Below are 27,794 nucleotides of genomic sequence, written 5' to 3'. Positions count from 1 at the left end.
CTCCTCCCTCCTCTCCTCTTCTTCTCCCATCCCTCCACTTCTCCTCCCTACTCTCTCCTCCCTCCTCTCCTCTTCTCCTCACTCCTCTCCTCTTCTCCTCTCATCTTCTCCTCCCTCCTCTCCTCTTCTCCTCACTCCTCTCCTCTTCTCCTCACTCCTCTCCTCTTCTCCTCCCTCCTCTCCTCTTCTCCTCCCTCCTCTCCTCTTCTCCTCCCTCCTCTCCTCTTCTCCTCACTCCTCTCCTCTTCTCCTCCCTCCTCTCCTCCCTCCTCTCCTCCCATCCCTCCTCTTCTCCTCCCTCCTCTCCTCTACTCTCCTCATCTCTCCTCCCTCCTCTACTCTCCTCATCTCTCCTCCCTCCTCTCCTCCCGCCTCTCTCCATCCCTCCTCTACTCTCCTCCCTCCTCTCCTCCCTCCTCTCCTCCCTCCTCTCTCCTCCCTCCTCTCTCCTCCCTCCTCTCTCCTCCCTCCTCTCCCTCCTCATCTCTCCTCATCTCTCCTCTCCTCCCTCCTCTCCCCTCTCCTCCCTCCTCTCCTCTCTCCTCTCCTCCCTCCTCTCCTCATCTTTCCTCTCTCCTCTCCCCTCTCCTCCCTCCTCATCTCTCCTCTCCTCCCTCCTCTCCTCTCTCCCTCCTTGTTATCAGTCAAGTCAGTGAGGCCCCCTGTGTAACCTGGCTCAGTTGGTAGAGCATGGTGTATGCAACGCCAGCATGGTGTGTGCAATGCCAGGGTTGTGGGTTCGATTCCCACGGGGGGCGAGTACAAAATAAATAATGTATGAAATGTATGCATTCACTACTGTAAGTCGCTCTGGATAAGAGCGTCTGCTAAATGACAAAAAATGTGGCGGTGAGGCCCCCTGTGTAACCTGACGATACATGTTGATGAGTGTTGTACAACGTAACAGTTCTGTGCTGGGGGGTCAGGCCCCCTGTGTTCTGTGCTGGGGGGCCAGGCCCCCCTGTGTTCTGTGCTGGGGGGTCAGGCCCCCTGTGTTCTGTGCTGGGGGGTCAGGCCCCCTGTGTTCTGTGCTGGGGGCCAGGCCCCCCTGTGTTCTGTGCTGGGGGGCCAGGCCCCCTGTGTTCTGTGCTGGGGGGGCAGGGCCCCTGTGTTAAGTGCTGGGGGGCCAGGCCCCCTGTGTTCTGTGCTGGGGGGTCAGGCCCCCCTGTGTAAGCGGTGTTCGTGTACAGGAGGAGCTGTAGGAGAACTGGGCAGCATGCGTTTCTAAAGCCCTGAGGTTGTAGTATTCGGCCGCTCCGCTCCTCACCCAGGAGCTCATATAATGAGTTTAGTGTGGATCTCCAGGCCTCGCCGGCCTCCCTCCCAGCCACCTCAGCAAAATGAGCCGCGCTGCTGTACACGTGGAGACGGTCAATACACTCCAACACCAGGTTTATCATACCCTGGGGAGAGAGGGGGAGAGAGAGAGGGGTGGGGGGGAGAGAGAGGGGTGGGGGGAGAGAGAGAGGGGTGGGGGGGAGAGAGGGGTGGGGGAGAGAGAGAGGGGTGGGGGAGAGAGAGTGGGAGAGAGAGAGAGAGAGAGAGAGGGGTGGGGGAGAGAGGGAGAGAGAGGGAGAGGGGGATGGAGGGGGAGAGAGAGAAGGGTGGGGGAGAGAGTGGGAGAGAGGGGGAGGGATGGGGAGAGAGGGGGAGGGGTGGGGAGAGAAGGGGAGAGAGAGAGGGGTGGGGGAGAGAGAGAGGGTAGGGGGAGAGAATCATGTTATACATATCATCATACATAGCGTATCCTCATACATAGTGAATCATAGTTTATCATCATACATAGTGTATCATAGTGTATCATAGTGAATCCTCATACATAGTGTATCATAGTGTATCATAGTGAATAATAGTGTATCATAGTGTATCATCATACATAGTGTATCATAGTGTATCATCAGTACATAGTGTATCATAGTGTATCATCATACATAGTGTATCATAGTGTATCATAGTGTATCATAGTGTATAATTTTAGGCTCATCAAAAACAAACTGGATACATTTATCCTTTGATTTCCATCTATTTCTAAACATCTGATTTGTACAGGGACACCCAGAGACGAAGACGATATTTACATGGCCTGTAGTAACACGTTGATATTTACATGGCCCTGTAGTAACACGTTGATATTTACATGGCCCTGTAGTAACACGTTGATGTTTACATGGCCCTGTAGTAACACGTTGATATTTACATGGCCCTGTAGTAACACGTTGATATTTACATGGCCCTGTAGTAACACGTTGATATTTACATGGCCTGTAGTAACACGTTGATATTTACATGGCCCTGTAGTAACACGTTGATATTTACATGGCCTGTAGTAACACGTTGATATTTACATGGCCCTGTAGTAACACGTTGATATTTACATGGCCTGTAGTAACACGTTGATATTTACATGGCCCTGTAGTAACACGTTGATATTTACATGGCCCTGTAGTAACACGTTGATATTTACATGGCCCTGTAGTAACACGTTGATATTTACATGGCCCTGTAGTAACACGTTGATATTTACATGGCCTGTAGTAACACGTTGATATTTACATGGCCCTGTAGTAACACGTTGATATTTACATGGCCCTGTAGTAACACGTTGATATTTACATGGCCCTGTAGTAACACGTTGATATTTACATGGCCCTGTAGTAACACGTTGATATTTACATGGCCCTGTAGTAACACGTTGATATTTACATGGCCCTGTAGTAACACGTTGATATTTACATGGCCCTGTAGTAACAAGTTGATATTTACATGGCCCTGTAGTAACACGTTGATATTTACATGGCCCTGTAGTAACACGTTGATATTTACATGGCCCTGTAGTAACACGTTGATATATACATGGCCCTGTAGTAACACGTTGATATTTACATGGCCCTGTAGTAACACGTTGATATTTACATGGCCCTGTAGTAACATGTTGATATTTACATGGCCCTGTAGTAACACGTTGATATTTACATGGCATGTAGTAACACGTTGATATTTACATGGCCTGTAGTAACACATTGATATTTACATGGCCCTGTAGTAACATATTGATATTTACATGTGTCCCTGTAGTAACACGTTGATATTTACATGGCCTGTAGTAACACGTTGATATTTACATGGCCTGTAGTAACACGTTGATATTTACATGGCCCTGTAGTAACACGTTGATATTTACATGGCCCTGTAGTAACACGTTGATATTTACATGGCCCTGTAGTAACACGTTGATATTTACATGGCCCTGTAGTAACAAGTTGATATTTACATGGCCCTGTAGTAACACGTTGATATTTACATGGCCCTGTAGTAACACGTTGATATTTACATGGCCCTTTAGTAACACGTTTATATATACATGGCCTGTAGTAACACGTTGATATTTACATGGCCCTGTAGTAACACGTTGATATTTACATGGCCCTGTAGTAACACGTTGATATTTACATGGCCCTGTAGTAACACGTTGATATTTACATGGCCTGTAGTAACACGTTGATATTTACATGGCCCTGTAGTAACACGTTGATATTTACATGGCCCTGTAGTAACACGTTGATATTTACATGGCCCTGTAGTAACACGTTGATATTTACATGGCCCTGTAGTAACACGTTGATATTTACATGGCCCTGTAGTAACACGTTGATATTTACATGGCCCTGTAGTAACACGTTGATATTTACATGGCCCTGTAGTAACACGTTGATATTTACATGGCCCTGTAGTAACACGTTGATATTTACATGGCCCTGTAGTAACACGTTGATATTTACATGGCCCTGTAGTAACACGTTGATATTTACATGGCCCTGTAGTAACACGTTGATATTTACATGGCCCTGTAGTAACACGTTGATATTTACATGGCCCTGTAGTAACACGTTGATATTTACATGGCCCTGTAGTAACACGTTGATATTTACATGGCCCTGTAGTAACACGTTGATATTTACATGGCCCTGTAGTAACACGTTGATATTTACATGGCCCTGTAGTAACACGTTGATATTTACATGGCCCTGTAGTAACACGTTGATATTTACATGGCCCTGTAGTAACACGTTGATATTTACATGGCCCTGTAGTAACACGTTGATATTTACATGGCCCTGTAGTAACACGTTGATATTTACATGGCCCTGTAGTAACACGTTGATATTTACATGGCCCTGTAGTAACACGTTGATATTTACATGGCCCTGTAGTAACACGTTGATATTTACATGGCCCTGTAGTAACACGTTGATATTTACATGGCCCTGTAGTAACACGTTGATATTTACATGGCCCTGTAGTAACACGTTGATATTTACATGGCCCTGTAGTAACACGTTGATATTTACATGGCCCTGTAGTAACACGTTGATATTTACATGGCCTGTAGTAACACGTTGATATTTACATGGCCCTGTAGTAACACGTTGATATTTACATGGCCCTGTAGTAACACGTTGATATTTACATGGCCCTGTAGTAACACGTTGATATTTACATGGCCCTGTAGTAACACGTTGATATTTACATGGCCCTGTAGTAACACGTTGATATTTACATGGCCCTGTAGTAACACGTTGATATTTACATGGCCCTGTAGTAACACGTTGATATTTACATGGCCCTGTAGTAACACGTTGATATTTACATGGCCCTGTAGTAACACGTTGATATTTACATGGCCCTGTAGTAACACGTTGATATTTACATGGCCCTGTAGTAACACGTTGATATTTACATGGCCCTGTAGTAACACGTTGATATTTACATGGCCCTGTAGTAACACGTTGATATTTACATGGCCCTGTAGTAACACGTTGATATTTACATGGCCCTGTAGTAACACGTTGATATTTACATGGCCCTGTAGTAACACGTTGATATTTACATGGCCCTGTAGTAACACGTTGATATTTACATGGCCCTGTAGTAACACGTTGATATTTACATGGCCCTGTAGTAACACGTTGATATTTACATGGCCCTGTAGTAACACGTTGATATTTACATGGCCTGTAGTAACACGTTGATATTTACATGGCCCTGTAGTAACACGTTGATATTTACATGGCCCTGTAGTAACACGTTGATATTTACATGGCCCTGTAGTAACACGTTGATATTTACATGGCCCTGTAGTAACACGTTGATATTTACATGGCCCTGTAGTAACACGTTGATATTTACATGGCCCTGTAGTAACACGTTGATATTTACATGGCCCTGTAGTAACACGTTGATATTTACATGGCCCTGTAGTAACACGTTGATATTTACATGGCCCTGTAGTAACACGTTGATATTTACATGGCCCTGTAGTAACACGTTGATATTTACATGGCCCTGTAGTAACACGTTGATATTTACATGGCCCTGTAGTAACACGTTGATATTTACATGGCCCTGTAGTAACACGTTGATATTTACATGGCCCTGTAGTAACACGTTGATATTTACATGGCCCTGTAGTAACACGTTGATATTTACATGGCCCTGTAGTAACACGTTGATATTTACATGGCCCTGTAGTAACACGTTGATATTTACATGGCCCTGTAGTAACACGTTGATATTTACATGGCCCTGTAGTAACACGTTGATATTTACATGGCCATGTAGTAACACGTTGATATTTACATGGCCCTGTAGTAACACGTTGATATTTACATGGCCCTGTAGTAACACGTTGATATTTACATGGCCCTGTAGTAACACGTTGATATTTACATGGCCTGTAGTAACACGTTGATATTTACATGGCCTGTAGTAACACGTTGATATTTACATGGCCCTGTAGTAACACGTTGATATTTACATGGCCCTGTAGTAACACGTTGATATTTACATGGCCCTGTAGTAACACGTTGATATTTACATGGCCCTGTAGTAACACGTTGATATTTACATGGCCCTGTAGTAACACGTTGATATTTACATGGCCCTGTAGTAACACGTTGATATTTACATGGCCCTGTAGTAACACGTTGATATTTACATGGCCCTGTAGTAACACGTTGATATTTACATGGCCCTGTAGTAACACGTTGATATTTACATGGCCCTGTAGTAACACGTTGATATTTACATGGCCCTGTAGTAACACGTTGATATTTACATGGCCCTGTAGTAACACGTTGATATTTACATGGCCCTGTAGTAACACGTTGATATTTACATGGCCCTGTAGTAACACGTTGATATTTACATGGCCCTGTAGTAACACGTTGATATTTACATGGCCCTGTAGTAACACGTTGATATTTACATGGCCCTGTAGTAACACGTTGATATTTACATGGCCCTGTAGTAACACGTTGATATTTACATGGCCCTGTAGTAACACGTTGATATTTACATGGCCCTGTAGTAACACGTTGATATTTACATGGCCCTGTAGTAACACGTTGATATTTACATGGCCTGTAGTAACACGTTGATATTTACATGGCCCTGTAGTAACACGTTGATATTTACATGGCCCTGTAGTAACACGTTGATATTTACATGGCCCTGTAGTAACACGTTGATATTTACATGGCCCTGTAGTAACACGTTGATATTTACATGGCCCTGTAGTAACACGTTGATATTTACATGGCCCTGTAGTAACACGTTGATATTTACATGGCCCTGTAGTAACACGTTGATATTTACATGGCCCTGTAGTAACACGTTGATATTTACATGGCCCTGTAGTAACACGTTGATATTTACATGGCCCTGTAGTAACACGTTGATATTTACATGGCCCTGTAGTAACACGTTGATATTTACATGGCCCTGTAGTAACACGTTGATATTTACATGGCCCTGTAGTAACACGTTGATATTTACATGGCCCTGTAGTAACACGTTGATATTTACATGGCCCTGTAGTAACACGTTGATATTTACATGGCCCTGTAGTAACACGTTGATATTTACATGGCCCTGTAGTAACACGTTGATATTTACATGGCCCTGTAGTAACACGTTGATATTTACATGGCCCTGTAGTAACACGTTGATATTTACATGGCCCTGTAGTAACACGTTGATATTTACATGGCCCTGTAGTAACACGTTGATATTTACATGGCCCTGTAGTAACACGTTGATATTTACATGGCCCTGTAGTAACACGTTGATATTTACATGGCCCTGTAGTAACACGTTGATATTTACATGGCCCTGTAGTAACACGTTGATATTTACATGGCCCTGTAGTAACACGTTGATATTTACATGGCCCTGTAGTAACACGTTGATATTTACATGGCCCTGTAGTAACACGTTGATATTTACATGGCCCTGTAGTAACACGTTGATATTTACATGGCCCTGTAGTAACACGTTGATATTTACATGGCCCTGTAGTAACACGTTGATATTTACATGGCCCTGTAGTAACACGTTGATATTTACATGGCCCTGTAGTAACACGTTGATATTTACATGGCCCTGTAGTAACACGTTGATATTTACATGGCCCTGTAGTAACACGTTGATATTTACATGGCCCTGTAGTAACACGTTGATATTTACATGGCCCTGTAGTAACACGTTGATATTTACATGGCCTGTAGTAACACGTTGATATTTACATGGCCCTGTAGTAACACGTTGATATTTACATGGCCCTGTAGTAACACGTTGATATTTACATGGCCCTGTAGTAACACGTTGATATTTACATGGCCCTGTAGTAACACGTTGATATTTACATGGCCCTGTAGTAACACGTTGATATTTACATGGCCCTGTAGTAACACGTTGATATTTACATGGCCCTGTAGTAACACGTTGATATTTACATGGCCCTGTAGTAACACGTTGATATTTACATGGCCCTGTAGTAACACGTTGATATTTACATGGCCCTGTAGTAACACGTTGATATTTACATGGCCCTGTAGTAACACGTTGATATTTACATGGCCCTGTAGTAACACGTTGATATTTACATGGCCCTGTAGTAACACGTTGATATTTACATGGCCCTGTAGTAACACGTTGATATTTACATGGCCCTGTAGTAACACGTTGATATTTACATGGCCCTGTAGTAACACGTTGATATTTACATGGCCCTGTAGTAACACGTTGATATTTACATGGCCCTGTAGTAACACGTTGATATTTACATGGCCCTGTAGTAACACGTTGATATTTACATGGCCCTGTAGTAACACGTTGATATTTACATGGCCCTGTAGTAACACGTTGATATTTACATGGCCCTGTAGTAACACGTTGATATTTACATGGCCCTGTAGTAACACGTTGATATTTACATGGCCCTGTAGTAACACGTTGATATTTACATGGCCCTGTAGTAACACGTTGATATTTACATGGCCCTGTAGTAACACGTTGATATTTACATGGCCCTGTAGTAACACGTTGATATTTACATGGCCCTGTAGTAACACGTTGATATTTACATGGCCCTGTAGTAACACGTTGATATTTACATGGCCCTGTAGTAACACGTTGATATTTACATGGCCCTGTAGTAACACGTTGATATTTACATGGCCCTGTAGTAACACGTTGATATTTACATGGCCCTGTAGTAACACGTTGATATTTACATGGCCCTGTAGTAACACGTTGATATTTACATGGCCCTGTAGTAACACGTTGATATTTACATGGCCCTGTAGTAACACGTTGATATTTACATGGCCCTGTAGTAACACGTTGATATTTACATGGCCCTGTAGTAACACGTTGATATTTACATGGCCCTGTAGTAACACGTTGATATTTACATGGCCTGTAGTAACACGTTGATATTTACATGGCCCTGTAGTAACATATTGATATTTACATGGTCCCTGTAGTAACACGTTGATATTTACATGGCCTGTAGTAACACGTTGATATTTACATGGCATGTAGTAACACGTTGATATTTACATGGCATGTAGTAACACGTTGATATTTACATGGCCCTGTAGTAACATATTGATATTTACATGTGTCCCTGTAGTAACACGTTGATATTTACATGGCCTGTAGTAACACGTTGATATTTACATGGCCCTGTAGTAACACGTTGATATTTACATGGCCCTGTAGTAACACGTTGATATTTACAAGGCCCTGTAGTAACACGTTGATATTTACATGGCCCTTTAGTAACACGTTGATATTTACATGGCCTGTAGTAACACGTTGATATTTACATGGCCTGTAGTAACACGTTGATAATTACATGGCCCTGTAGTAACACGTTGATAATTACATGGCCCTGTAGTAACACGTATATATTTACATGGCCTGTAGTAACACGTTGATATTTACATGGCCTGTAGTAACACGTTGATATTTACATGGCCCTGTAGTAACACGTTGATATTTACATGGCCCTGTAGTAACACGTTGATATTTACATGGCCCTGTAGTAACACGTTGATATTTACATGGCCCTGTAGTAACACGTTGATATTTACATGGCCCTGTAGTAACACGTTTATATATACATGGCCTGTAGTAACACGTTGATATTTACATGGCCCTGTAGTAACACGTTGATATTTACATGGTCCCTGTAGTAACACGTTGATATTTACATGGCCCTGTAGTAACACGTTGATATTTACATGGCCCTGTAGTAACACGTTGATATTTACATGGCCCTGTAGTAACACGTTGATATTTACATGGCCTGTAGTAACACGTTGATATTTACATGGCCCTGTAGTAACACGTTGATATTTACATGGCCCTGTAGTAACACGTTGATATTTACATGGCCTGTAGTAACACGTTGATATTTACATGGCCTGTAGTAACACGTTGATATTTACATGGCCCTGTAGTAACACGTTGATATTTACATGGCCCTGTAGTAACACGTTGATATTTACATGGCCCTGTAGTAACACGTTGATATTTACATGGCATGTAGTAACACGTTGATATTTACATGGCCCTGTAGTAACACGTTGATATTTACATGGCCCTGTAGTAACACGTTGATATTTACATGGCCCTGTAGTAACACGTTGATATTTACATGGCCCTGTAGTAACACGTTGATATTTACATGGCCCTGTAGTAACACGTTGATATTTACATGGCCCTGTAGTAACACGTTGATATTTACATGGCCCTGTAGTAACACGTTGATATTTACATGGCCCTGTAGTAACACGTTGATATTTACATGGCCCTGTAGTAACACGTTGATATTTACATGGCCCTGTAGTAACACGTTGATATTTACATGGCCCTGTAGTAACACGTTGATATTTACATGGCCCTGTAGTAACACGTTGATATTTACATGGCCCTGTAGTAACACGTTGATATTTACATGGCCCTGTAGTAACACGTTGATATTTACATGGCCCTGTAGTAACACGTTGATATTTACATGGCCCTGTAGTAACACGTTGATATTTACATGGCCCTGTAGTAACACGTTTATATTTACATGGCCTGTAGTAACACGTTGATATTTACATGGCCCTGTAGTAACACGTTGATATTTACATGGCCCTGTAGTAACACGTTGATATTTACATGGCCCTGTAGTAACACGTTGATATTTACATGGCATGTAGTAACACGTTGATATTTACATGGCATGTAGTAACACGTTGATATTTACATGGCCCTGTAGTAACACGTTGATATTTACATGGCCCTGTAGTAACATGTTGATATTTACATGTGTCCCTGTAGTAACACGTTGATATTTACATGGCCCTGTAGTAACACGTTGATATTTACATGGCCCTGTAGTAACACGTTGATATTTACATGGCCCTGTAGTAACACGTTGATATTTACATGGCCCTGTAGTAACACGTTGATATTTACATGGCCCTGTAGTAACACGTTGATATTTACATGGCCCTGTAGTAACACGTTGATATTTACATGGCCCTGTAGTAACACGTTGATATTTACATGGCCCTGTAGTAACACGTTGATATTTACATGGCCCTGTAGTAACACGTTGATATTTACATGGCCCTGTAGTAACACGTTGATATTTACATGGCCCTGTAGTAACACGTTGATATTTACATGGCCCTGTAGTAACACGTTGATATTTACATGGCCCTGTAGTAACACGTTGATATTTACATGGCCCTGTAGTAACACGTTGATATTTACATGGCCCTGTAGTAACACGTTGATATTTACATGGCCCTGTAGTAACACGTTGATATTTACATGGCCCTGTAGTAACACGTTGATATTTACATGGCCCTGTAGTAACACGTTGATATTTACATGGCCTGTAGTAACACGTTGATATTTACATGGCCATGTAGTAACATGTTGATATTTACATGGCCCTGTAGTAACACGTTGATATTTACATGGCCTGTAGTAACACGTTGATATTTACATGGCATGTAGTAACACGTTGATATTTACATGGCCCTGTAGTAACACGTTGATATTTACATGGCCCAGTAGTAACACGTTGATATTTACATGGCCCTGTAGTAACACGTTGATATTTACATGGCCCTGTAGTAACACGTTGATATTTACATGGCCCTGTAGTAACACGTTGATATTTACATGGCCCTGTAGAAACACGTTGATATTTACATGGCTCTGTAGTAACACGTTTATATATACATGGCCTGTAGTAACACGTTGATATTTACATGGCCCTGTAGTAATACATTGATATTTACATGTGTCCCTGTAGTGACACGTTGATATTTACATGGCCTGTAGTAACACGTTGATATTTACATGGCCTGTAGTAACAAGTTGATATTTACATGGCCCTGTAGTAACACGTTGATATATACATGGCCCTGTAGTAACACGTTGATATTTACATGGCCCTGTAGTAACACGTTGATATTTACATGGCCCTGTAGTAACACGTTGATATTTACATGGCCCTGTAGTAACACGTTGATATTTACATGGCCCTGTAGTAACACGTTGATATTTACATGGCCCTGTAGTAACACGTTGATATTTACATGGCCCTGTAGTAACACGTTGATATTTACATGGCCCTGTAGTAACACGTTGATATTTACATGGCCCTGTAGTAACACGTTGATATTTACATGGCCCTGTAGTAACACGTTGATATTTACATGGCCCTGTAGTAACACGTTGATATTTACATGGCCCTGTAGTAACACGTTGATATTTACATGGCCCTGTAGTAACACGTTGATATTTACATGGCCCTGTAGTAACACGTTGATATTTACATGGCCCTGTAGTAACACGTTGATATTTACATGGCCCTGTAGTAACACGTTGATATTTACATGGCCCTGTAGTAACACGTTGATATTTACATGGCCCTGTAGTAACACGTTGATATTTACATGGCCCTGTAGTAACACGTTGATATTTACATGGCCCTGTAGTAACACGTTGATATTTACATGGCCCTGTAGTAACACGTTGATATTTACATGGCCCTGTAGTAACACGTTGATATTTACATGGCCCTTTAGTAACACGTTTATATATACATGGCCTGTAGTAACACGTTGATATTTACATGGCCCTGTAGTAACACGTTGATATTTACATGTGTCCCTGTAGTGACACGTTGATATTTACATGGCCTGTAGTAACCTGTTGATATTTACATGGCATGTAGTAACACGTTGATATTTACATGGCCTGTAGTAACACGTTGATATTTACATGGCCCTGTAGTAACATGTTGATATTTACATGGCCCTGTAGTAACACGTTGATATTTACATGGCCCTGTAGTAACACGTTGATATTTACATGGCCCTGTAGTAACACGTTGATATTTACATGGCCCTGTAGTAACACGTTGATATTTACATGGCCCTGTAGTAACACGTTGATATTTACATGGCCCTGTAGTAACACGTTGATATTTACATGGCCCTGTAGTAACACGTTGATATTTACATGGCCCTGTAGTAACACGTTGATATTTACATGGCCCTGTAGTAACACGTTGATATTTACATGGCCCTGTAGTAACACGTTGATATTTACATGGCCCTGTAGTGACACGTTGATATTTACATGGCCCTGTAGTAACACGTTGATATTTACATGGCCCTGTAGTAACACGTTGATATTTACATGGCCCTGTAGTAACACGTTGATATTTACATGGCCCTGTAGTAACACGTTGATATTTACATGGCCCTGTAGTAACACGTTGATATTTACATGGCCCTGTAGTAACACGTTGATATTTACATGGCCCTGTAGTAACACGTTGATATTTACATGGCCCTGTAGTAACACGTTGATATTTACATGGCCCTGTAGTAACACGTTGATATTTACATGGCCCTGTAGTAACACGTTGATATTTACATGGCCCTGTAGTAACACGTTGATATTTACATGGCCCTGTAGTAACACGTTGATATTTACATGGCCCTGTAGTAACACGTTGATATTTACATGGCCCTGTAGTAACACGTTGATATTTACATGGCCCTGTAGTAACACGTTGATATTTACATGGCCCTGTAGTAACACGTTGATATTTACATGGCCCTGTAGTAACACGTTGATATTTACATGGCCCTGTAGTAACACGTTGATATTTACATGGCCCTGTAGTAACACGTTGATATTTACATGGCCTGTAGTAACACGTTGATATTTACATGGCCCTGTAGTAACACGTTGATATTTACATGGCCCTGTAGTAACACGTTGATATTTACATGGCCCTGTAGTAACACGTTGATATTTACATGGCCCTGTAGTAACACGTTGATATTTACATGGCCCTGTAGTAACACGTTGATATTTACATGGCCCTGTAGTAACACGTTGATATTTACATGGCCCTGTAGTAACACGTTGATATTTACATGGCCTGTAGTAACACGTTGATATTTACATGGCCCTGTAGTAACACGTTGATATTTACATGGCCCTGTAGTAACACGTTGATATTTACATGGCCTGTAGTAACACGTTGATATTTACATGGCCCTGTAGTAACACGTTGATATTTACATGGCCCTGTAGTAACACGTTGATATTTACATGGCCCTGTAGTAACACGTTGATATTTACATGGCCCTGTAGTAACACGTTGATATTTACATGGCCCTGTAGTAACACGTTGATATTTACATGGCCCTGTAGTAACACGTTGATATTTACATGGCCCTGTAGTAACACGTTGATATTTACATGGCCCTGTAGTAACACGTTGATATTTACATGGCCCTGTAGTAACACGTTGATATTTACATGGCCCTGTAGTAACACGTTGATATTTACATGGCCTGTAGTAACACGTTGATATTTACATGGCCCTGTAGTAACACGTTGATATTTACATGGCCCTGTAGTAACACGTTGATATTTACATGGCCCTGTAGTAACACGTTGATATTTACATGGCCCTGTAGTAACACGTTGATATTTACATGGCCCTGTAGTAACACGTTGATATTTACATGGCCCTGTAGTAACACGTTGATATTTACATGGCCCTGTAGTAACACGTTGATATTTACATGGCCTGTAGTAACACGTTGATATTTACATGGCCCTGTAGTAACACGTTGATATTTACATGGCCCTGTAGTAACACGTTGATATTTACATGGCCTGTAGTAACACGTTGATATTTACATGGCCCTGTAGTAACACGTTGATATTTACATGGCCCTGTAGTAACACGTTGATATTTACATGGCCCTGTAGTAACACGTTGATATTTACATGGCCCTGTAGTAACACGTTGATATTTACATGGCCCTGTAGTAACACGTTGATATTTACATGGCCCTGTAGTAACACGTTGATATTTACATGGCCCTGTAGTAACACGTTGATATTTACATGGCCCTGTAGTAACACGTTGATATTTACATGGCCCTGTAGTAACACGTTGATATTTACATGGCCCTGTAGTAACACGTTGATATTTACATGGCCCTGTAGTAACACGTTGATATTTACATGGCCCTGTAGTAACACGTTGATATTTACATGGCCCTGTAGTAACACGTTGATATTTACATGGCCCTGTAGTAACACGTTGATATTTACATGGCCCTGTAGTAACACGTTGATATTTACATGGCCCTGTAGTAACAAGTTGATATTTACATGGCCCTGTAGTAACACGTTGATATTTACATGGCCCTGTAGTAACACGTTGATATTTACATGGCCCTGTAGTAACACGTTGATATTTACATGGCCCTGTAGTAACACGTTGATATTTACATGGCCTGTAGTAACACGTTGATATTTACATGGCCCTGTAGTAACACGTTGATATTTACATGGTCCCTGTAGTAACACGTTGATATTTACATGGCCTGTAGTAACACGTTGATATTTACATGGCATGTAGTAACACGTTGATATTTACATGGCCTGTAGTAACACGTTGATATTTACATGGCCCTGTAGTAACACATTGATATTTACATGGCCCTGTAGTAACACGTTGATATTTACATGGCCCTGTAGTAACACGTTGATATTTACATGGCCCTGTAGTAACACGTTGATATTTACATGGCCCTGTAGTAACACGTTGATATTTACATGGCCCTGTAGTAACACGTTGATATTTACATGGCCCTGTAGTAACACGTTGATATTTACATGGCCCTGTAGTAACACGTTGATATTTACATGGCCCTGTAGTAACACGTTGATATTTACATGGCCCTGTAGTAACACGTTGATATTTACATGGCCCTGTAGTAACACGTTGATATTTACATGGCCCTGTAGTAACACGTTGATATTTACATGGCCCTGTAGTAACACGTTGATATTTACATGGCCCTGTAGTAACACGTTGATATTTACATGGCCCTGTAGTAACACGTTGATATTTACATGGCCCTGTAGTAACACGTTGATATTTACATGGCCCTGTAGTAACACGTTGATATTTACATGGCCCTGTAGTAACACGTTGATATTTACATGGCCCTGTAGTAACACGTTGATATTTACATGGCCCTGTAGTAACACGTTGATATTTACATGGCCCTGTAGTAACACGTTGATATTTACATGGCCCTGTAGTAACACGTTGATATTTACATGGCCCTGTAGTAACACGTTGATATTTACATGGCCCTGTAGTAACACGTTGATATTTACATGGCCCTGTAGTAACACGTTGATATTTACATGGCCCTGTAGTAACACGTTGATATTTACATGGCCCTGTAGTAACACGTTGATATTTACATGGCCCTGTAGTAACACGTTGATATTTACATGGCCCTGTAGTAACACGTTGATATTTACATGGCCCTGTAGTAACACGTTGATATTTACATGGCCCTGTAGTAACACGTTGATATTTACATGGCCCTGTAGTAACACGTTGATATTTACATGGCCCTGTAGTAACACGTTGATATTTACATGGCCTGTAGTAACACGTTGATATTTACATGGCCCTGTAGTAACACGTTGATATTTACATGGCCCTGTAGTAACACGTTGATATTTACATGGCCCTGTAGTAACACGTTGATATTTACATGGCCCTGTAGTAACACGTTGATATTTACATGGCCCTGTAGTAACACGTTGATATTTACATGGCCCTGTAGTAACACGTTGATATTTACATGGCCCTGTAGTAACACGTTGATATTTACATGGCCCTGTAGTAACACGTTGATATTTACATGGCCCTGTAGTAACACGTTGATATTTACATGGCCCTGTAGTAACACGTTGATATTTACATGGCCCTGTAGTAACACGTTGATATTTACATGGCCCTGTAGTAACACGTTGATATTTACATGGCCCTGTAGTAACACGTTGATATTTACATGGCCCTGTAGTAACACGTTGATATTTACATGGCCCTGTAGTAACACGTTGATATTTACATGGCCCTGTAGTAACACGTTGATATTTACATGGCCCTGTAGTAACACGTTGATATTTACATGGCCCTGTAGTAACACGTTGATATTTACATGGCCCTGTAGTAACACGTTGATATTTACATGGCCCTGTAGTAACACGTTGATATTTACATGGCCTGTAGTAACACGTTGATATTTACATGGCCCTGTAGTAACACGTTGATATTTACATGGCCCTGTAGTAACACGTTGATATTTACATGGCCCTGTAGTAACACGTTGATATTTACATGGCACTGTAGTAACACGTTGATATTTACATGGCCCTGTAGTAACACGTTGATATTTACATGGCCCTGTAGTAACACGTTGATATTTACATGGCCCTGTAGTAACACGTTGATATTTACATGGCCCTGTAGTAACACGTTGATATTTACATGGCCCTGTAGTAACACGTTGATATTTACATGGCCCTGTAGTAACACGTTGATATTTACATGGCCCTGTAGTAACACGTTGATATTTACATGGCCCTGTAGTAACACGTTGATATTTACATGGCCCTGTAGTAACACGTTGATATTTACATGGCCCTGTAGTAACACGTTGATATTTACATGGCCCTGTAGTAACACGTTGATATTTACATGGCCCTGTAGTAACACGTTGATATTTACATGGCCCTGTAGTAACACGTTGATATTTACATGGCCCTGTAGTAACACGTTGATATTTACATGGCCCTGTAGTAACACGTTGATATTTACATGGCCCTGTAGTAACACGTTGATATTTACATGGCCCTGTAGTAACACGTTGATATTTACATGGCCCTGTAGTAACACGTTGATATTTACATGGCCCTGTAGTAACACGTTGATATTTACATGGCCCTGTAGTAACACGTTGATATTTACATGGCCCTGTAGTAACACGTTGATATTTACATGGCCCTGTAGTAACACGTTGATATTTACATGGCCCTGTAGTAACACGTTGATATTTACATGGCCCTGTAGTAACACGTTGATATTTACATGGCCCTGTAGTAACACGTTGATATTTACATGGCCCTGTAGTAACACGTTGATATTTACATGGCCCTGTAGTAACACGTTGATATTTACATGGCCCTGTAGTAACACGTTGATATTTACATGGCCCTGTAGTAACACGTTGATATTTACATGGCCCTGTAGTAACACGTTGATATTTACATGGCCCTGTAGTAACACGTTGATATTTACATGGCCCTGTAGTAACACGTTGATATTTACATGGCCCTGTAGTAACACGTTGATATTTACATGGCCCTGTAGTAACACGTTGATATTTACATGGCCCTGTAGTAACACGTTGATATTTACATGGCCCTGTAGTAACACGTTGATATTTACATGGCCCTGTAGTAACACGTTGATATTTACATGGCCCTGTAGTAACACGTTGATATTTACATGGCCCTGTAGTAACACGTTGATATTTACATGGCCCTGTAGTAACACGTTGATATTTACATGGCCCTGTAGTAACACGTTGATATTTACATGGCCCTGTAGTAACACGTTGATATTTACATGGCCCTGTAGTAACACGTTGATATTTACATGGCCCTGTAGTAACACGTTGATATTTACATGGCCCTGTAGTAACACGTTGATATTTACATGGCCCTGTAGTAACACGTTGATATTTACATGGCCCTGTAGTAACACGTTGATATTTACATGGCCCTGTAGTAACACGTTGATATTTACATGGCCCTGTAGTAACACGTTGATATTTACATGGCCCTGTAGTAACACGTTGATATTTACATGGCCCTGTAGTAACACGTTGATATTTACATGGCCCTGTAGTAACACGTTGATATTTACATGGCCCTGTAGTAACACGTTGATATTTACATGGCCCTGTAGTAACACGTTGATATTTACATGGCCCTGTAGTAACACGTTGATATTTACATGGCCCTGTAGTAACACGTTGATATTTACATGGCCCTGTAGTAACACGTTGATATTTACATGGCCCTGTAGTAACACGTTGATATTTACATGGCCCTGTAGTAACACGTTGATATTTACATGGCCCTGTAGTAACAAGTTGATATTTACATGGCCCTGTAGTAACACGTTGATATTTACATGGCCCTGTAGTAACACGTTGATATTTACATGGCCCTGTAGTAACACGTTGATATTTACATGGCCCTGTAGTAACACGTTGATATTTACATGGCCCTGTAGTAACACGTTGATATTTACATGGCCCTGTAGTAACACGTTGATATTTACATGGCCCTGTAGTAACACGTTGATATTTACATGGCCCTGTAGTAACACGTTGATATTTACATGGCCCTGTAGTAACACGTTGATATTTACATGGCCCTGTAGTAACACGTTGATATTTACATGGCCCTGTAGTAACACGTTGATATTTACATGGCCCTGTAGTAACACGTTGATATTTACATGGCCCTGTAGTAACACGTTGATATTTACATGGCCCTGTAGTAACACGTTGATATTTACATGGCCCTGTAGTAACACGTTGATATTTACATGGCCCTGTAGTAACACGTTGATATTTACATGGCCCTGTAGTAACAAGTTGATATTTACATGGCCCTGTAGTAACACGTTGATATTTACATGGCCCTGTAGTAACACGTTGATATTTACATGGCCCTGTAGTAACACGTTGATATTTACATGGCCCTGTAGTAACACGTTGATATTTACATGGCCCTGTAGTAACACGTTGATATTTACATGGCCCTGTAGTAACACGTTGATATTTACATGGCCCTGTAGTAACACGTTGATATTTACATGGCCCTGTAGTAACACGTTGATATTTACATGGCCCTGTAGTAACACGTTGATATTTACATGGCCCTGTAGTAACACGTTGATATTTACATGGCCCTGTAGTAACACGTTGATATTTACATGGCCTGTAGTAACACGTTGATATTTACATGGCCCTGTAGTAACACGTTGATATTTACATGGCCCTGTAGTAACACGTTGATATTTACATGGCCCTGTAGTAACACGTTGATATTTACATGGCCCTGTAGTAACACGTTGATATTTACATGGCCCTGTAGTAACACGTTGATATTTACATGGCCCTGTAGTAACACGTTGATATTTACATGGCCCTGTAGTAACACGTTGATATTTACATGGCCCTGTAGTAACACGTTGATATTTACATGGCCCTGTAGTAACACGTTGATATTTACATGGCCCTGTAGTAACACGTTGATATTTACATGGCCCTGTAGTAACACGTTGATATTTACATGGCCCTGTAGTAACACGTTGATATTTACATGGCCCTGTAGTAACACGTTGATATTTACATGGCCTGTAGTAACACGTTGATATTTACATGGCCCTGTAGTAACACGTTGATATTTACATGGCCCTGTAGTAACACGTTGATATTTACATGGCCCTGTAGTAACACGTTGATATTTACATGGCCCTGTAGTAACACGTTGATATTTACATGGCCCTGTAGTAACACGTTGATATTTACATGGCCCTGTAGTAACACGTTGATATTTACATGGCCCTGTAGTAACACGTTGATATTTACATGGCCTGTAGTAACACGTTGATATTTACATGGCCCTGTAGTAACACGTTGATATTTACATGGCCCTGTAGTAACACGTTGATATTTACATGGCCCTGTAGTAACACGTTGATATTTACATGGCCCTGTAGTAACAAGTTGATATTTACATGGCCCTGTAGTAACACGTTGATATTTACATGGCCCTGTAGTAACACGTTGATATTTACATGGCCCTGTAGTAACACGTTGATATTTACATGGCCCTGTAGTAACACGTTGATATTTACATGGCCCTGTAGTAACACGTTGATATTTACATGGCCCTGTAGTAACACGTTGATATTTACATGGCCCTGTAGTAACACGTTGATATTTACATGGCCCTGTAGTAACACGTTGATATTTACATGGCCCTGTAGTAACACGTTGATATTTACATGGCCCTGTAGTAACACGTTGATATTTACATGGCCCTGTAGTAACACGTTGATATTTACATGGCCCTGTAGTAACACGTTGATATTTACATGGCCCTGTAGTAACACGTTGATATTTACATGGCCCTGTAGTAACACGTTGATATTTACATGGCCCTGTAGTAACACGTTGATATTTACATGGCCCTGTAGTAACACGTTGATATTTACATGGCCCTGTAGTAACACGTTGATATTTACATGGCCCTGTAGTAACACGTTGATATTTACATGGCCCTGTAGTAACACGTTGATATTTACATGGCCCTTTAGTAACACGTTGATATTTACATGGCCTGTAGTAACACGTTGATATTTACATGGCCCTGTAGTAACACGTTGATATTTACATGGCCCTGTAGTAACACGTTGATATTTACATGGCCTGTAGTAACACGTTGATATTTACATGGCCATGTAGTAACACGTTGATATTTACATGGCCCTGTAGTAACAAGTTGATATTTACATGGCCCTGTAGTAACACGTTGATATTTACATGGCCCTGTAGTAACACGTTGATATTTACATGGCCCTGTAGTAACACGTTGATATTTACATGGCCCTGTAGTAACACGTTGATATTTACATGGCCTGTAGTAACACGTTGATATTTACATGGCATGTAGTAACACGTTGATATTTACATGGCATGTAGTAACATGTTGATATTTACATGGTCTGTAGTAACACGTTGATATTTACATGGCCCTGTAGTAACAAGTTGATATTTACATGGCCCTGTAGTAACACGTTGATATTTACATGGCCCTGTAGTAACACGTTGATATTTACATGGCCCTGTAGTAACACGTTGATATTTACATGGCCCTGTAGTAACACGTTGATATTTACATGGCCCTGTAGTAACACGTTGATATTTACATGGCCCTGTAGTAACACGTTGATATTTACATGGCCCTGTAGTAACCACGTTGATATTTACATGGCCCTGTAGTAACACGTTGATATTTACATGGCCCTGTAGTAACACGTTGATATTTACATGGCCCTGTAGTAACACTTTGATATTTACATGGCCCTGTAGTAACACGTTGATATTTACATGGCCCTGTAGTAACACGTTGATATTTACATGGCCCTGTAGTAACACGTTGATATTTACATGGCCCTGTAGTAACACGTTGATATTTACATGGCCCTGTAGTAACACGTTGATATTTACATGGCCCTGTAGTAACACGTTGATATTTACATGGCCCTGTAGTAACACGTTGATATTTACATGGCCCTGTAGTAACACGTTGATATTTACATGGCCCTGTAGTAACACGTTGATATTTACATGGCCTGTAGTAACACGTTGATATTTACATGGCCCTGTAGTAACACGTTGATATTTACATGGCCCTGTAGTAACACGTTGATATTTACATGGCCCTGTAGTAACACGTTGATATTTACATGGCCCTGTAGTAACAAGTTGATATTTACATGGCCCTGTAGTAACACGTTGATATTTACATGGCCCTGTAGTAACACGTTGATATTTACATGGCCCTGTAGTAACACGTTGATATTTACATGGCCCTGTAGTAACACGTTGATATTTACATGGTCCCTGTAGTAACACGTTGATATTTACATGGCCCTGTAGTAACACGTTGATATTTACATGGCCTGTAGTAACACGTTGATATTTACATGGCCCTGTAGTAACACGTTGATATTTACATGGCCCTGTAGTAACACGTTGATATTTACATGGCCCTGTAGTAACACGTTGATATTTACATGGCCCTGTAGTAACACGTTGATATTTACATGGCCCTGTAGTAACACGTTGATATTTACATGGCCCTGTAGTAACACGTTGATATTTACATGGCCCTGTAGTAACACGTTGATATTTACATGGCCCTGTAGTAACACGTTGATATTTACATGGCCCTGTAGTAACACGTTGATATTTACATGGCCCTGTAGTAACACGTTGATATTTACATGGCCCTGTAGTAACACGTTGATATTTACATGGCCTGTAGTAACACGTTGATATTTACATGGCCCTGTAGTAACACGTTGATATTTACATGGCCCTGTAGTAACACGTTGATATTTACATGGCCCTGTAGTAACACGTTGATATTTACATGGCCCTGTAGTAACACGTTGATATTTACATGGCCCTGTAGTAACACGTTGATATTTACATGGCCCTGTAGTAACACGTTGATATTTACATGGCCCTGTAGTAACACGTTGATATTTACATGGCCCTGTAGTAACACGTTGATATTTACATGGCCCTGTAGTAACACGTTGATATTTACATGGCCCTGTAGTAACACGTTGATATTTACATGGCCCTGTAGTAACACGTTGATATTTACATGGCCCTGTAGTAACACGTTGATATTTACATGGCCCTGTAGTAACACGTTGATATTTACATGGCCCTGTAGTAACACGTTGATATTTACATGGCCCTGTAGTAACACGTTGATATTTACATGGCCCTGTAGTAACACGTTGATATTTACATGGCCCTGTAGTAACACGTTGATATTTACATGGCCCTGTAGTAACACGTTGATATTTACATGGCCCTGTAGTAACACGTTGATATTTACATGGCCCTGTAGTAACACGTTGATATTTACATGGCCCTGTAGTAACACGTTGATATTTACATGGCCCTGTAGTAACACGTTGATATTTACATGGCCCTGTAGTAACACGTTGATATATACATGGCCCTGTAGTAACACGTTGATATTTACATGGCCCTGTAGTAACACGTTGATATTTACATGGCCCTGTAGTAACACGTTGATATTTACATGGCCCTGTAGTAACACGTTGATATTTACATGGCATGTAGTAACACGTTGATATTTACATGGCCTGTAGTAACACGTTGATATTTACATGGCCTGTAGTAACACGTTGATATTTACATGGCCCTGTAGTAACACGTTGATATTTACATGGTCCCTGTAGTAACACGTTGATATTTACATGGCCCTGTAGTAACACGTTGATATTTACATGGCCCTTTAGTAACACGTTGATATTTACATGGGCCTGTAGTAACACGTTGATATTTACATGGCCCTGTAGTAACACGTTGATATTTACATGGCCCTGTAGTAACACGTTGATATTTACATGGCCCTGTAGTAACACGTTGATATTTACATGGCCCTGTAGTAACACGTTGATATTTACATGGCCCTGTAGTAACACGTTGATATTTACATGGCCCTGTAGTAACACGTTGATATTTACATGGCCCTGTAGTAACACGTTGATATTTACATGGCCCTGTAGTAACACGTTGATATTTACATGGCCCTGTAGTAACACGTTGATATTTACATGGCCCTGTAGTAACACGTTGATATTTACATGGCCCTGTAGTAACACGTTGATATTTACATGGCCCTGTAGTAACAAGTTGATATTTACATGGCCCTGTAGTAACACGTTGATATTTACATGGCCCTGTAGTAACACGTTGATATTTACATGGCCCTGTAGTAACACGTTGATATTTACATGGCCTGTAGTAACACGTTGATATTTACATGGCCCTGTAGTAACACGTTGATATTTACATGGCCCTGTAGTAACACGTTGATATTTACATGGCCCTGTAGTAACACGTTGATATTTACATGGCCCTGTAGTAACACGTTGATATTTACATGGCCCTGTAGTAACACGTTGATATTTACATGGCCCTGTAGTAACACGTTGATATTTACATGGCCCTGTAGTAACACGTTGATATTTACATGGCCCTGTAGTAACACGTTGATATTTACATGGCCCTGTAGTAACACGTTGATATTTACATGGCCCTGTAGTAACACGTTGATATTTACATGGCCCTGTAGTAACACGTTGATATTTACATGGCCCTGTAGTAACACGTTGATATTTACATGGCCCTGTAGTAACACGTTGATATTTACATGGCCCTGTAGTAACACGTTGATATTTACATGGCCCTGTAGTAACACGTTGATATTTACATGGCCCTGTAGTAACACGTTGATATTTACATGGCCCTGTAGTAACACGTTGATATTTACATGGCCCTGTAGTAACACGTTGATATTTACATGGCCCTGTAGTAACACGTTGATATTTACATGGCCCTGTAGTAACACGTTGATATTTACATGGCCCTGTAGTAACACGTTGATATTTACATGGCCCTGTAGTAACACGTTGATATTTACATGGCCCTGTAGTAACACGTTGATATTTACATGGCCCTGTAGTAACACGTTGATATTTACATGGCCCTGTAGTAACACGTTGATATTTACATGGCCCTGTAGTAACACGTTGATATTTACATGGCCCTGTAGTAACACGTTGATATTTACATGGCCCTGTAGTAACACGTTGATATTTACATGGCCCTGTAGTAACACGTTGATATTTACATGGCCCTGTAGTAACACGTTGATATTTACATGGCCCTGTAGTAACACGTTGATATTTACATGGCCCTGTAGTAACACGTTGATATTTACATGGCCCTGTAGTAACACGTTGATATTTACATGGCCCTGTAGTAACACGTTGATATTTACATGGCCCTGTAGTAACACGTTGATATTTACATGGCCCTGTAGTAACACGTTGATATTTACATGGCCCTGTAGTAACACGTTGATATTTACATGGCCCTGTAGTAACACGTTGATATTTACATGGCCCTGTAGTAACACGTTGATATTTACATGGCCCTGTAGTAACACGTTGATATTTACATGGCCCTGTAGTAACACGTTGATATTTACATGGCCCTGTAGTAACACGTTGATATTTACATGGCCCTGTAGTAACACGTTGATATTTACATGGCCCTGTAGTAACACGTTGATATTTACATGGCCCTGTAGTAACACGTTGATATTTACATGGCCCTGTAGTAACACGTTGATATTTACATGGCCCTGTAGTAACACGTTGATATTTACATGGCCCTGTAGTAACACGTTGATATTTACATGGCCCTGTAGTAACACGTTGATATTTACATGGCCTGTAGTAACACGTTGATATTTACATGGCCCTGTAGTAACACGTTGATATTTACATGGCCCTGTAGTAACACGTTGATATTTACATGGCCTGTAGTAACACGTTGATATTTACATGGCCCTGTAGTAACACGTTGATATTTACATGGCCTGTAGTAACACGTTGATATTTACATGGCCCTGTAGTAACACGTTGATATTTACATGGCCCTGTAGTAACACGTTGATATTTACATGGCCCTGTAGTAACACGTTGATATTTACATGGCCCTGTAGTAACACGTTGATATTTACATGGCCCTGTAGTAACACGTTGATATTTACATGGCCCTGTAGTAACACGTTGATATTTACATGGCCCTGTAGTAACACGTTGATATTTACATGGCCCTGTAGTAACACGTTGATATTTACATGGCCCTGTAGTAACACGTTGATATTTACATGGCCCTGTAGTAACAAGTTGATATTTACATGGCCCTGTAGTAACAAGTTGATATTTACATGGCCCTGTAGTAACACGTTGATATTTACATGGCCCTGTAGTAACACGTTGATATTTACATGGCCCTGTAGTAACACGTTGATATTTACATGGCCTGTAGTAACACGTTGATATTTACATGGCCCTGTAGTAACACGTTGATATTTACATGGCCCTGTAGTAACACGTTGATATTTACATGGCCCTGTAGTAACACGTTGATATTTACATGGCCCTGTAGTAACACGTTGATATTTACATGGCCTGTAGTAACACGTTGATATTTACATGGCCCTGTAGTAACACGTTGATATTTACATGGCCCTGTAGTAACACGTTGATATTTACATGGCCCTGTAGTAACACGTTGATATTTACATGGCCCTGTAGTAACACGTTGATATTTACATGGCCCTGTAGTAACACGTTGATATTTACATGGCCCTGTAGTAACACGTTGATATTTACATGGCCCTGTAGTAACACGTTGATATTTACATGGCCCTGTAGTAACACGTTGATATTTACATGGCCCTGTAGTAACACGTTGATATTTACATGGCCCTGTAGTAACACGTTGATATTTACATGGCCCTGTAGTAACACGTTGATATTTACATGGCCCTGTAGTAACACGTTGATATTTACATGGCCCTGTAGTAACACGTTGATATTTACATGGCCCTGTAGTAACACGTTGATATTTACATGGCCCTGTAGTAACACGTTGATATTTACATGGCCCTGTAGTAACACGTTGATATTTACATGGCCCTGTAGTAACACGTTGATATTTACATGGCCCTGTAGTAACACGTTGATATTTACATGGCCCTGTAGTAACACGTTGATATTTACATGGCCCTGTAGTAACACGTTGATATTTACATGGCCTGTAGTAACACGTTGATATTTACATGGCCCTGTAGTAACACGTTGATATTTACATGGCCCTGTAGTAACACGTTGATATTTACATGGCCTGTAGTAACACGTTGATATTTACATGGCCCTGTAGTAACACGTTGATATTTACATGGCCTGTAGTAACACGTTGATATTTACATGGCCCTGTAGTAACACGTTGATATTTACATGGCCCTGTAGTAACACGTTGATATTTACATGGCCTGTAGTAACACGTTGATATTTACATGGCCCTGTAGTAACACGTTGATATTTACATGGCCCTGTAGTAACACGTTGATATTTACATGGCCCTGTAGTAACACGTTGATATTTACATGGCCCTGTAGTAACACGTTGATATTTACATGGCCCTGTAGTAACACGTTGATATTTACATGGCCCTGTAGTAACACGTTGATATTTACATGGCCCTGTAGTAACACGTTGATATTTACATGGCCCTGTAGTAACACGTTGATATTTACATGGCCTGTAG

The 27,794-nt window shown here is 40.8% G+C and overlaps 1 protein-coding gene across 1 annotated transcript in view; it reads right to left on the bottom strand.

Annotated features, from left to right (window-relative positions):
• Window positions 1–27,794, bottom strand: part of ryr2a (ryanodine receptor 2a (cardiac)) — an 812,428-nt gene that overhangs the window by 437,072 nt on the left and 347,562 nt on the right. The window contains exon 15 of the mRNA XM_045687844.1: window positions 1,268–1,403. Coding sequence (XP_045543800.1) covers window positions 1,268–1,403 — 136 coding nt within the window. The remainder of the gene's footprint in view (window positions 1–1,267; window positions 1,404–27,794) is intronic.

The sequence above is a fragment of the Salmo salar genome, chromosome ssa01, assembly GCF_905237065.1.
Source record: "Salmo salar chromosome ssa01, Ssal_v3.1, whole genome shotgun sequence".
NCBI lineage: Eukaryota > Metazoa > Chordata > Actinopteri > Salmoniformes > Salmonidae > Salmo > Salmo salar.
This window is presented reverse-complemented; position numbering and strand designations above follow the sequence as displayed.